General features: G+C 41.2%; 1 protein-coding gene across 4 annotated transcripts in view; it reads left to right on the plus strand.

Annotated features, from left to right (window-relative positions):
* The window catches only part of flnbl (filamin B, like), a 249,417-nt gene that overhangs the window by 102,516 nt on the left and 132,128 nt on the right, over window positions 1–14,773 (plus strand). For all 4 annotated transcript variants that reach the window (XM_063216182.1, XM_063216181.1, XM_063216183.1 and 1 more), the window contains exons 20-22: window positions 4,610–4,727; window positions 6,689–6,868; window positions 9,465–9,556. In XM_063216182.1, the coding sequence (XP_063072252.1) occupies window positions 4,610–4,727; window positions 6,689–6,868; window positions 9,465–9,556 (390 nt within the window). The remainder of the gene's footprint in view (window positions 1–4,609; window positions 4,728–6,688; window positions 6,869–9,464; window positions 9,557–14,773) is intronic.

A 14,773-nucleotide genomic window follows, 5' to 3' on the forward strand; every position in this document is an offset into this window, starting at 1 on the left:
GGCAGAGATGCGTTCCGAAACCGTGGTGTTCTCTGGACGGAACGACAGGTACATCTGGCTGTCATCAGCATAGCAGTGGTAGGAGAACCCATGTGTTTGAATGACACGTCGCAGGTAGGAGGTGTATATTGCAAACAGAAGGGGTCCCAGCACTGATCCTTGGGGTACGCCTGTGGAGAGGGTGTGAGTTGTAGACAGTTTCCCTTGCCATGACACACTGAAGGTGCGTCCAGAGAGGTAGGAGTTGAACCATGAGTGGACAACGCCTGTGATTCCCATGGCTGTGAGTATCCTCAGGAGGATCTTGTGGTTGACTGTGTCAAAGGCTGCAGACAGGTCTAGTAGTATGAGGACCGAGGATAGTCCTTCCGTTTTTGCAGTCCTTAGAGCTTCAGTCACTGAGAGTAACGCAGTTTCAGTTGAATGTCCACTTCTGAAACCAGATTGTTTTGGGTCCAGTAATCCGTTCTGATTTAGGAAGTTGGTGACCTGCTTTGCAACCGCCCTTTCTAGCGTCTTGGATAGGAAGGGAAGCAGTGAGACAGGTCTGTAGTTTTCGACATGAGCAGGGTTCAGTGTAGGCTTCTTCAGTAGTGGTGTCACCCTTGCTTGTTTGAAGGCGGAGGGGACAGTGCCGGAAGAGAGTGAGGAGTTCATGATGGATGTGATTGCTGGGACCACTGTTTGGGCAATGTCTTGAAGGTTCGTGGGCACTGGGTCTAGTAGGCAGGTAGTGGGACGGCTTCTTGTGATGAGTTTGGAAACGTCTTCTTCGGAGAGCAGAGTGAATTCATGAAGTGTTGCAGAAGTCTGCGTGTTTTCCAGGGGGGTGTCTTCTGGGCGGGAGGGCGGCTCACAGAATTGCTCGCTAATATTTGCTGTCTTTTCCGTGAAGAAGGTGTCAAAGTTGTCTGGGTTCAGGTCTGTGGGTGCAGGAGGGGGGGAGGGGTTGAGCAGTGACTTGAATGTAGAAAACAACTTACGTGGGTCTGTAGCGTTGCTGATCTTGTCGTTGTAGTATGTTGTCTTAGCAGCTGTTACAGAGGCGGAGAAGGAGGCGAGTAGAGATCTAAGTTTTTCGAGGTCAGATGGGTTGCAGGTTTTGCACCATTTCCTTTCCGTCGCTCTGTACGTAGAGCTCGGATGGTCTCTGTCAGCCATGGTCGCGGTTGTGAAGGTCTTGCAGGTTTAGTGACTAGTGGGCACAGGTTGTCGAGGCAGGAGGTCAGTGTGGAGCTGAGCGAATCTGTAGCAGTGTCAACATCGAGTGAGGAGAGCACGCTTGCTGAGGGCAAGGCATCTGCCAATACGGATGCAAAGCTAATACGTGACAGGTTGCGTAGATTCCGCCTATATGTGACCAAGGGAGGGAGGTGGGTGTAGGGTCGGGTAGGGAGGTGGTGAAATGGAGGAAAAAGTGGTCTGAAACATGCATTGGTGTTACCTTGATGTTGTCCGCTTGGCAGTCCTTAGTCATGATCAGGTCGAGCTGGTTACCACTCTTGTGTGTCGGGGGGCAGCTGGCTAGTTGAATGTCAAATGAGTTCATCAGGGCCTTGAAGTCTGTGGCGTACGGCTTCTGTAGATGTATGTTGAAGTCGCCGAGGACAAGTAGGGGGCCGCCTAGGTCCGTGATGGAGGAGATCAGCGTATCCAATTCGTCAATAAAGTCGCCCAGTGTTCCTGGGGGACGGTAGATCACAAGTACAGACACCTTGATTGGGGCTGTGACTTTGATTGCATGGTATTCCAGGCAGCTGTAGTTGTTGGCAGGCAGCAGGGGGGCATAGCTCCAATGCTTGTTGATAAGGATCCCTGTTCCGCCTCCTCTTTTCTTTAGCCGACTGGTGTGTGAAAATGAGTAGTTAGCTGAGAGTGCTGCTGGAGTGGCTGTGTTTTTCAGGCTTCAACCAGGTTTCTGTTAGTGCCAACAGGTCAACAGAGAGACTACTAGCATAAGCAGAGATAAAGTCTGCTTTGTTGACAGCTGACTGGCAGTTCCAGAGACCAACAGTGAAGGAGGTGATTGAAGTTGTGTTCGGTTGTAGTGGCTGAAGGTTGGCCAGGTTTCTGCGTTGGTTCGAAGGTTTGAAAGGCCTGCGCCTTATAATGTAATATATATAATGGCGTAAGGATTTTCTTAGCACAATTTGGGTCAATTAGTACCAATTCATCTTTGTTGAAACGCCACAGCCTACCCGAGTATTGTTGCAGGCAGTTCTGAAGGCAAAAGGAAGTTCAACCCAGCACTAGAGGTGTTCCTAATAAAGTGGCCGGTGAGTGTATATACGGTATATTTCCAAATAATGTAATAAATTAGAAATTTAATTCTGAAGGCAATTCTGTAGTCATAAAAGAGAAAAGAAGGCTTCCCCAGTTATTCTACAATCGTGTTGAGAATTCTACGGATCCCATGGAACTTCAAGATACAAGATTTTTTATTTGTCACATACAGTACTTTCTTGTGCTGGCACAATTGGCAGTGAAATACAAGTTGCAACTACTCTCTGCTGTGTAGGATAATAAAAAAAATAATGTTAAAGAAAGAAAAAGTTGTCCTAAGAATTTAAAAAGTGGATGGCTTGAGGGAAGAAACTCTTGCACAGTCTCTCTGTCCTGCATTTTATTGAACGCAGTCGTTTCCCTGAGGGCAGCCTTTCAACCATGGAATGACTGGTATGGGTGGTGTCTTTCATAATCCTTTTGGCCCTTCTGGAATATATGTCTTGCACTCCTGGAAGGATGGTCCTAGTGTGTATTTTCTGCAGAGTGCACTACTCATAAGCAGGGCTATCTTATACTGAGCGGTACAATTGCCATACCACATTGTTACACTTCCAGTAATCACTTGTTCAATTGTGGCAGTGTAAAAGGACTTCCGCATATCTGATGGAATTTTGAACTTTCTTAGCCTCCTGAGGTGGCACAGACGCTGCCAAGCCTTTTTCACTATGGATGTGATGTGACCAAGACAGATCTTCAGAAATGTTCCTTCAAGCAGCTCACTCTTTCCACAGGGGCACCAAATATTTCCAGCTGAGCGTAGTTCAGATCTTTCCCTCTTCTGTAGTCTACCACAAGTTCTTTTATTTTGGTGACATTGAGCTCTAAGCTGTTCTCTACGCACGAGGATGAGAGCAACTTAATCTCATATAGGTAGACTGTTTTAACCCTCTACTGCACAACGTTGCCCTCGGGCTGCACAATGTTTTTTAAAGCCTCATACCCAGTGTGTGTATCGTTTAAATGATCAAATCAGAATGTTAAAGGACATGAAAGAACAATTAAGAGTGGTTTGGGTGACACTATATTGTAACATTTGAAGGCAGGACAGCTTCAAACTCAGACCGCCTGGGTACTACAATAGTGATACTGGGTACTCTGACCCTACACCAAAGAATCAGACATTCATTGATAAATTATTGATCATCATTGATAGAGTCAAGGCACTCTAACTGTTGTCTCTAGTCTATATTATAGTCTCTCTCTACAGGATCCTATCCTATCCTATCCTTATGGTCACTTGCTTGGAATTATGGCAATCCCACGTCTGACACCAGCAAAATGGGAAGAAAATAACTTGTCCAGCTTCAAACACAGGCCCTTTGGGTGCCAAATGTGCAATATGACCACCCCACCAAACAGCTAGTCTCATTGACATGACATTTAGAGCCCACCCACAAACCTAGTGATAATCATTCCATCTCTGTTCACCTCTGTTTTACTTGAGGTACTTACACATTTTGTTCAATTTTACATTGAATACAAATAAGAATATTTGGTCTTCATGATAAATAATCCATTGTCACAATGTCACAGTTTGATATAAGTGATTTTCTATATAGTGGTAGGATGTGTTTTTAAAAGTGTAATACTATACTGCTTTGTAGAAATTGTGTATGACTGACAATGAAAAATGTCTATATGATTTTGTACCATTATCGCACAATGTTGTCCTCAGGCAATGGAATAATATCTGGAATGGGGGGGTCTTAAAAATTAAATATTTCATCAATATCATGTCCCAAAATGAACTAAAAATTCAACTGGAATATTTTTTTTGTATTGCAAAACCAAAATTTGTGCAGTAGGGGGATAACGTTGTTGGAGATGAGTCCTGCCACCAACATTTCATCAGCAAATTTCACGATATAGTTGGAATTGTGAATAACTGCAGTCATAGGTATAAAAGGAGTACAACAGAAGAGAACACATCCTTGGATGCGCTGATGTTGAGGGAGATGATGCTTGAGGAGCAGTTGCCAATCTTCACTGCCTAGTTGGATGTTGGATAGGAAATTCAATATCCATGCACACAGAGAATGACTTTGTCCAATAATATTCAGCTTGGATACACAATTGTATTAAATGCTGAGCTAAAGTCTATGAAAAGTAGTTTTGCACAGTTGCCCTTTCCTTTGTCCCGTTGAGAAAGAGTAGAGTGAAGGACATGGGACCTGGCATCATCAGTGCTCCTATTTTCACGATAGGCGAACTGAAGGGGGTCTAATGAGCCAGGGACAGATGAGCTATGAACTATGTGTTGAAAATACCGAGAAGTCCGTATGACCTCATAATGAGAACACAAAATGTTATTTTCCACTTGCAGGGAGAACTGTCCATCACTGTTACTTTTGGAGGAGACCCCGTCACTAAGAGTCCCTTTGTGGTGGACGTTGCTGCTCCATTGGATTTGAGCAAGGTTCAAGTGGATGAACTGGACAGCCGTGAGTACTCCTCTCTCAACATGGGGTCCTTTCATATGATATCAGACATTTTTGGACTCGACCGCCTTGGGTTTTAATACAACTTAGTGTGCTTTTTTAGTGGCAAGGTAGAACCCAAGAACTGAATTTTCATGAGTGTAGCATTAATATTAAGGGAGAAACAGACTAAAAAGTATTAGAAGCTAGGACACTGTCCATTCAGTGGATGAACTGGACAATCGTGAGTACTTCCCTCTTAATATTGCATCATGCTAGCCTGGCGAGCCAGACCCGTACAGCAAAAAGCTGTAAAAGGGTCTGGGCGAGCTCGGAGAGAGTGTGGGCGGGATAAACGGTTGTCTATCAAAATGTCTTGGCACTCAACGCCACGCAATAGGTTGGTGGAACAACCAATCCCCACACAGTTCTGTGTAACGTCACAGCTGTCTGTCAGAACGTGCACGCGACACGCCCCTTTGTAGGTGAAGCGGCAACTTCGTGCCTTCATAGGAATGAATGCGTGTGATCACCGCAGCCACAAACAACTTTTCCTAATAAATCGTGTTTTCACTTACACAGTTTAAAAATGGCTCGTTTTCAACCACATGGCCCTCCTTGATCAACCAACGAAATGTTGAGCAATTTGGGGCTTGTTATATGGTTATATTTATGATTGTTGTCAACATGGCATGTTCAGTGTTAGCTAGCTAGGTGTATATCCATAGAACACAGCTGGATACCTGGCTAGCTCTGTGTTATTGGCGACAGGTTGGCTAGTCGCTAGCTCGATAGACTAAGTGTCATTCCCATCTATTTAGTGAGCTACTTAAAGCCTTTCAAAGCTCCCAAATGTCTCGTTTTTAATGATATGGATCTTCTTAGAAATTGGGGCAGGCATATAATACACGGCTGGATACCTAGCTCTGTGTTATTGACAACAGGTTGGCTAGCCACTAGCTCTGCAGACAAGGTGTCATTCCCATCTATTTAGTAAGCTACTCAAAGACTTTCAAAGCTCCCAAATGTCTCATTTTTAATGGCATGTGTCTTATTAGGAATTGCAATTTCATTGTACACCTACAATAGTGGTCTGATAATAGTGTGTGACTATCTGGTTCTGTAAAATGCTCAAATTAGCTTACCGAGCTAGCTTAAAGCATCGAATGATCAAAAATGGTAATGTGTAGTGATCTAATTGTGTCTGATAAGTTCATGGTGTATTTTTATATCAATCCATCCAGGCTTTTTAAATTAAGTAAAAACTTTCGTGCTTTAAGTAGCACCGACGGCCGCCATGTTTCTTCTTAGAAAGTTTTCTGTGTTTACTAGGTAGCCTGGCCCCCCATCTCGTTTCTCGCGATTTGATTGGCCCTGTCATCGGATAACTTTCAGCCTCGCAAAACGACCGGGGTCTGCTAGACTGCCCCCGGGAGCAAATTCAATTTGCAGTCGCTAGGGTCGTCTAGATTTCTAGGCTATCATCATGCAACTGTGTTAAGATGACACACCGACTTGAACCATCCATGGTTCATGTTAACTCTTGCTCCACAACGCCCTGTGACAGTTTGAGTTGGTTTTGGTCAGAGCATAATTTCCTTTGTACCTCTTAAGGGGACATTGTCCCTTAATTTTTCTCTTTCTGTGGCGTTTGGTGGTGGCTGTGCTAAGGGAGCTCCATTTATTCTCAACCTAAGGACTCCTAAAGAGGTCTCCTAACCTAAGGTCTCCTTAAGGGGTGTTCACCTGATGTTCACTTGATGTATTATACTCTACCAGAAGATGTTTGTCCCTGGTACGGTGTGTGCTGCCTTGGTGACTGGGTGCCACTTAAAAATGCCCCTGTCTCAAAGTGCCAGAAAGGTCTGGGCCCGCCAAAGAACTTCAAAAAAATCTTCTGTTGTGTTTTCCATTACAGCTATACATTAGAAAGAAAATGGAGTACATGACCTTTTGTGAAATCTGCCTTGTGTGTTTCCTCACAGGTGTGGAGGTGGGTCAAGAGCAGACAATTGTTGTACGAACCAAAGGGGCCGGCGGCCAAGGGAAGCTGGAGGTTCGCGTCACAGGTCCCTCAAATGCTGCTGTGCCTTGTAGTGTGGTGGATTCCCAGCCAGGGTCTGATGACGACGTCAACCTCCTGAAATACACTCCTAATGAAGAAGGTTAAATAATAACCCTTACTTACGAATTAAATAGCTACTTTACTGTTAATTTTGGTCCTTACTTAAGTTGTGTTACACAAATGTACAGTTGTTTGAAATATTTAAGTGTAATTGTATTACTTTTCATGGCTATAAACCTGCCCACACCCTGTAAAAACAGCTGTCCCAAGGACAGACATCATTATTTCAATTGACTTAAAATTCAAAAATCACCGATGGAATTGAATAATATCACCATGATGTGGAAGACCATATTGAAGTGGTTCTACAGATATGCACATGGTGCGTTTAAAACAATATTTACTATTATTTTCTGATTGCTCAAAATGTGTCCAGCATATTAGTCACCACCGTCAGATTTTTTTAAAGACCATAAAATCAGATATGCACAAGGTCTTTCTCATTACTGAGGACCCCTTTCCAAACCTTAAGCTCTACTGCATACTTCACCATCACTGAAGCTCCTGTAAGTTTACTATTTTCTCCTCATTTTGTTAATTTGTTTGGACACTGGTACTGTCCCAACCATAAACTGTCAACACTGTCAGGGTTTTTAATAATATTATGTTATATTAATGTTAATTAATATATACTTTTTCAGAAGCGGTATGAAGCACTTAAGAAACAGAGCGAAAATGAAATGGCTAATGTGAACAAACAATGCACAATATGTAAAAGAGTGTTTTTTTGTTTCACACCGTCAGATGTCACCACCGTCAGATTTTGTTACGCTCATCATCTTGTTCCATATTTTACTAAATTGTTCTGGTTAATGAACCATTACCAGGCATGTTAATAATTGTGATCCAAACTTGTACTCTAGCCTCCATTGAGGTGCATTTGGATGTTTTTTTTGTCACAAAACCTGACGGTGGTGACATCTGATGGAGTTAACAAAAAACATGTGTTTTACATGTTTTTGACAAGTTTTAAGAATGTGCTCACAATAAGTATCTACAATTATGTTGAATTGTTAAAGTAATTCACTTTAATACAATAAATATTTTTTTTACTTCTAATTCTGTCTGACACTGTTAACAAAACCAAGATTGAGCCTATTTTATGAAAAATAAAAAACATAGGGAGCTTGGCCAATACATTCACTGCACAGCTAAGACCTTCGTCTACGATAATGCTAGAGATGCACCGGATCCTGATTTTTAGGATCCTGCCGGATACCGGATCCACTGCTTAAGATCCTGCCGGATCCGGATACCGGATCCTACAAAAGGGTTGAAACATATAGTCTACTCGCACACATGGGCCCTTTTTATTACGTTGGCTCAAACTATTTTTTAGACTCATTGGCTTACTGCCACACTGTCTGCAACGGGCGCTTCCAAAGGGCTTTCACTCCATGCAATGATTGGGGTTGTGAAAGACTGACTGAAAAGCCTAGGCTAGAGATGCACCAGATCCTGATTTTAGGTAACATGCCGGATACCGGATCCACTGCTTAAGATCCTACCGGACCCGGATCCTGTGAAAACCCCTTTTATCCTGCCGGATCCGGAACCGGTGCATCTCTACCTCTATATCTTGGATTTGAAGTATCTTCTTAAAATTCTTAAGATTCTTAAAACCTGTTTTTGCCACATTTTCAAGAATTAGTGATCTACTTCGTAGAGAATCTAACTAAAGAAGAAAAACACATGCACACACATACTGTGCCCACACAAAAATAAAGTGTTTAAGCTAGATGCCATTGACTTGAGAGGGCTATTTAGTTTGCTAAATGTAGGTAATAATTAGGCCACTTTCACCACCATCAGATTACTGTCACCACCGTCAGTTCTTAAGTCACCACCGTAAGAAGGGGTTTAAAAGAATGTGCTTACAAAATTTTCCTTAGGAGTTGTTGAATTATTAATGTAATAGCAAATTTAAGCCAACACGAATATTTGTGAAATGACAAAAAAAATGTTCTATTTAGGCGTTATAAGCATTGTATGACTGCACATATTTTCAAATTAGAACACATGAAACAGTATTACAATAGAACAAAAGTGAATTTTCAACATTTAAAGGCATATGTGTGAACCAAAAAATACACATTATAACTTAAAATTTCCAGATATATGTGCAACCAAAGCAATACAATTTTAATTGCTTTTAATTGTGTCTGACAGTGTTGACAAAAAAACAAGGTATGATCGGAGAAAAACCTGATTTCTGAAAAACATACAAAATAGGGAGATTGGCCTTGTGCATTTCTGAAAAGCCAAGACCTTAGTCTACGAGGATATACCATATTATTTTGTAATTCACTTAGGTTTTTTCTTTCAAGATTACAACCTGTTTTAGCCACTTTCTCAATCAGTGTGGTAATATCTACTTAACTGTTAATTATGGTCTTATTTGATTATTACTTAATTAATACCCAACATCATAGTTTTGTAATTGTCAAGTAACCATTTACTGATGTTTTACATGTGCAATGAATATGTATCTAACATACTTTTAAGTAATAATTAAGTGTTGATTAAGTGCTAATTAAGGCAATGTGTCTATTTTTTACTATCGCTTATGTTTGTATAGTGTCCTAGAGTGTTTCCAAAGGCGCTTACAAAATAAAATGCATTATTTTATGATTAAGGTGTCTACACAATTGAAGTGTGCTATGATGGCCACCCAGTTCCTGGAAGCCCCTATCCTGTAGAGGCCCAGCTGCCCCCTGATCCAAGCAAGGTATGGAAAGGAGACAAAAAAATGCAATTCCCTTTTTTTTGTTGGGACATTCACGCACGGGCGTCAGTTTGATTTCAAAAGTGCTGGGGACAATTACCATAAACCTGAGTGAGGTTTGAAAAGTTCTGGGTACAAGCTAAGGCTATTTCCGATTTGAGGTTTCATGATAAATAATAGGCTATGCATTGCATTTTAGGCATATTGACGCGATAATGTGACAATATTATAAATTAAAAACCATCTGCGCTGTCTTGTTTGTGTCTGATATCCTGCGCTGAAGTCATTTTTATCATAAATATTATTAACGCAACAATAACTAATAGGTTAACCTGTCGTCTACATGCAGCCTTGTCCTGTAAAGTTGAAGTTATCAGCCAAGCTTACTGTTCGCAAGCAATTCATCCCTTTTGTCGTTGTCCCTGATTTACTGTCAGTATTATGGACTTAGGGCGCATTGATCACCATTATTTGTCTAAAACCTGCAACCTAATCACTGCGTGCGCGCAGCCACACACAGGCATTCTCTGTGTCAAAGGAACCCTTTCTCCGCGTGTGTGCTGCATTCTCGTTATCGCTCCTAGAATGTTTGCAGACTTTATTTTGTTTTACTCCCGATTTTCTGGAGATATGGGGCTAGGTTACTCAGCAAAGCACAGCATTAACGTTAGTGAGGTAACTTTTGCGTGCCGATGCAAGCCCTTACCGACGATGAATCAAGACGCAGAGAATATTGATCTACTTCCCCAAGCATAGTCGTACTGAAAAGATCTAGCCACTGAGTTCAACGGCCGTTTACACATTCAAATGCTCCCGCTAAAGACATCCCCTCAAGTCAACGATGAAGTGCTGCCACAGTGCACATTCCGCCTATCCACGACGTAGGAAACAAATCCCCCTTGCTAGTTCTTGGCGCAAGCTCAGCGACCAGTTGCAACTTTGAGTGTCTCCATACAGCTACTCAGAATGTCAACTTTTTGCAAGCCATTAAAATCAATGAAAGTGGTTAGACTACCTGGGATATCTGCTTGAGTTTTAGGACTTAGCTCATGCAGCCGCTCATTGTTAGCAGAGAATTGAGAGTGAAATATATTTGCTGTTATGCACAGCTGATATATTTTAATAAAAAGATGATAACTTTCTATAATGGCCTATACAGCTGCTTTAGGGAGGGAAAAACATCTTCATTCGACATACACTACCACGACAAGTTACCTTTTGGGTCGCAGTTGGGTGTTTATTCAGTGGAATTTGTGCGTAAAATGCACCACAGTCTCGTTACTTTCATGTGAGGTCCAAACGGACATTACTCGACAAAGTTGCAATTCTGAGTGGCAACAACTGCAGTACAACATACAGGTCCTTCTCAAATAATTAGCATATTGTGTTAAAGTTCATTTTTTCCCCATAATGTAATGATAAAAAAATAAACTTTCATATGTTTTACATTCATTGCACACCAACTGAAATATTTCAGGTCTTGTTTTGTCTTAATATTGATGATTTTGGCATACAGCTCATGAAAACCCAATATTCATATCTCACAAAATTAGCATATCATGAAAAGGTTGTCTAAACAAGCTATTAACCTAATCATCTGAATTAACCAATTAACTCTAAACACTGGTAAAGCTTCCTGAGGCTTTAAAAAGTCTCAGCCTTGTTCATTACTCAAAACCGCAGTCATGGGTTAGACTGCTGACCTGACTGTGTTTAACATTGAAGTCAATGGCAGTGGCATTGCATGAGGGTTATGAAAGCCCAGACATCATTGATGCTTAGCTGTCAGCAGTTTTTTGTTCTTTGATCTGGTGACCCACACTTCCCTCTTCATTATACTCCATAGATTTCCATACCAAGTTTTTCTATTTTTGTTACAAATCTAATTCTAATTGCCAGACTTTCAATGGGATTTCATTTTGGCAAATTAGAATTAGATTTGTAACAAAAATAGAAAAACTTGGTATGGAAATCTATGGAGTATAATGAAGAGGGAAGTGTGGGTCACCAGATCAAAGAACAAAAAACAGCTGGCAGCTAATCATCAATGATATCTGGGCTTTCTTAACCCTCATGCAATGCCACTGCCATTGACTTCAATGTTAAACACAGTTAGGTCAGCAGTCTAACCCATGACTGCAGTTTTGAGTAATGAACAAGGCTGAGCCTTTTTAAAGCCTCAGGAAGCTTTTACCAGTGTTTAGAGTTAATTGGTTAATTCAGATAATTAGGTTAATAGCTTGTTTAGACAACCTTTTCATGATATGCTAATTTTGTGAGATATGAATATTGGGTTTTCATGAGCTGTATGCCAAAATCATCAATATTAAAACAAAACAAGACCTGAAATATTTCAGTTGGTGTGCAATGAATGTAAAACATATGAAAGTTTATTTTTTATCATTACATTATGGGGAAAAAATGAACTTTAACACAATATGCTAATTATTTGAGAAGGACCTGTATGTACCACGTATAGTAGGGGATTACCACTCAGAAGGACCGGAAGGACGAAATTTCAATACTGCGTTTCTGCGACTTTGAATCACTTATTTCCCGGACGGCTCTTCTTTTCCCGGAATTTGATTCATGTCGTTTTCTTTATTTATACCGTTCCATTTTTCTATACAGGTATATGTTATTTGCTGAGGAGCGAAAAAAACGGGGGTACCATGCAGCAACACGGTCCATGTATCATCCGATCATTCAACTATTCCATTCAATCTGGCAAACAGGAAAACAAAAAAAAATTATGCAATATTTCGTTTTCCTGTTTTGTTGTATAAGCAAAAAACTGGGGATTGATGTTTGTTCTGTTTTGGGTTGAAAAACGAAAACAATCATAAACAGGGAAACCAAAACGAAATATTAACAGTAATTTGCATATTGGTTTTCTTTATTCTTCACGCTATTAGCCTTCCTATGGTCTAGTGGAGGCGCTAGCCTCGTGATGTCACAAGGCGTCATTTTCAATTGGGATGTTGAATGAGGAAATGTCCACCAAAGTTGTTGTTTCTAGGCAGGCAGCGTGGAAACTGTTTTCTCCACGGAGGCGTATGCGAAGGGCCATTCCACAAGCGCAAGTCGGGGAAGGGAGTTTGGATAATTGAGTGTACTAGGCCAGTGGTTCCCAACCTTTTTCTTAGGGGACCCATGTTTTTACTCTTTTAAGCTTTGGTGACCCAACCACGCGAGCGCCCGCACGAGACGGAGTCACAAGATGCCCTCCGTTTCCTGTGATAACTTATTTTAGTTATTTTATTCCTCAATTCGTCTTTGGTCAAATATAGAATAAATGTTTAATGTAGCACTTACAATTTGTTGCGTCTATGCATTTATTAGTTAAATGCTTTGTCTTTTATTCAACATAGGGACCATGCGCAACGCATTCAAAACCAGGGAGGTGTTCCATGGTGGTATGACAGAGGTAGAGGTCGGTCGGATTGAGACTTCTAGCACCTTTCACAAATGTTCGCCAGTAGCCGAAGTAATGCTGATGTGGCATGCAGAAATAGCAACCAGATAGCCTATGCCTCAACTGAGGAGACCTCGCTGGTAGCAGATCCCAGGAATAGGCTATCAGCAGACGGTACCAAGTAGTGGAAGAAAAATTTGCTCCGACTCACGCACCAACGGTCAAAACTCATTCCACCTGCAGTAATACAATGATCTAGTGGAAGGAGCCTTAGCCCATTGGATAGTCACAATTATTAATAAGGTTATGGGGTAGACACATACTGGACCAGACAGTACAGTGTGTAAAGGAGTTAGGCTATCTCTACCACCCACAGGCACCGACACAAGGGGGCTAACAGTAGGACAGAAAGATGTTCTGTAGAGAAGGAGCATCAGCAGGCTAACTATACCGCCCTACAAAACAAGAACGCAGTAACTCTGATTCTAGCAAACTGAGAAAAAAGGCTTCAAAGTTTCCTATATGGTGCAACAACTGTGTTGTCGGTAAAGTGGTGGTGACACTTCCTGGTAATACTTTTTTAGGATAGAAATTAAATGCACACAAAAAAACCCTGAACATTTTTTTTTGTGTGTCTTTTTGCCACAAAAAACAGAGTTACTGCATTCTTGGTTGGTATTACTGCCAGAAAATGGAGTTACTGCAGGAGTTACTTCGTTCTTGGCTAGTATTACTGTCTACTCCCAAACCATTCCCATTGGAAAGTGCAGCAGTAACTCTCCGACTTACTGCGTTTTTGTTTTGCACAACGTAACCTTTAATCCAACTCCGCAGTAACTGTTTTTTGGTCTTTTTTGCACTTTCAAAATGATTTTTCTCTAAAACGGGATGGTGTTGGACCACCATTTTTTGACACAAGACAAATGAGGTAGTTTAAAGCCCATTTCCGATCAAAAAAAATTTAGACCATTTTTGAGTTACTGCGTTCTTGTTTTGCACGGCAGTAATAGGCCTCGGGGAAATGCGTAAAGCAGCGCGTTTGGCGGCCACTTGTTCATTATCGTGTCGTACTTGGCCGAGCAATAGAAAAGCACAGCGGGAAATGGGACCAATAATCGTAAATTAGAGTTGTTATTTCGTTTTGGTTTTCTCGTTTATTACTTGTTCTGTTTTGAGTTGGGAAAAGGAAAATCAACACAACCTCCCATTTTTTGGTCATATAGAAAAACGGGAAAACAAAATATGGAGTCGTTATTTTGTTTTCCGTTTGCCAGATTGAATGGAATAGTTGAATGATCGGACGATACACAGACCCAGCACCGACAACATGCTTGATTATTTCTTAAAACTATAAGTGGTTGGGACAAAACTACTCGATAGAAAAAGTGGGTGGGACATGTCCCATCCATTCCCGGCAGAAATGACGCCCCTGCATTCACGCCAGTCACTCTAAGATTTTATATAAATTTGTCAATGTTATGGGTTGCTATGGGTGCCAAACGTGAACAGATATCAGAGTAGAGTAGAGAGTAGAGTATCGTTTATTGATCCCAGGGGGAAATTAAGGTGTCAAGTAGCATACACACATACATAAATAAAGACATTGCTCACAAGACATTACACACATACTTAGACATAAAATAACCATATACTGTATCAGTCTGCTTAAAGGGACCTGTGGCGTCTGTTTGACCTGAAACAAAAAGTTTGATTTTTCCCCTCAAAATTCAAATAGTAAGCCTACAAGTTACAGCATCACGCTTTGCGTTATCATAGACTCAGTTCGAAGAAGTCCTTTACCAGTA

The sequence above is a fragment of the Engraulis encrasicolus genome, chromosome 14 (genome assembly GCF_034702125.1).
Source record: "Engraulis encrasicolus isolate BLACKSEA-1 chromosome 14, IST_EnEncr_1.0, whole genome shotgun sequence".
NCBI lineage: Eukaryota > Metazoa > Chordata > Actinopteri > Clupeiformes > Engraulidae > Engraulis > Engraulis encrasicolus.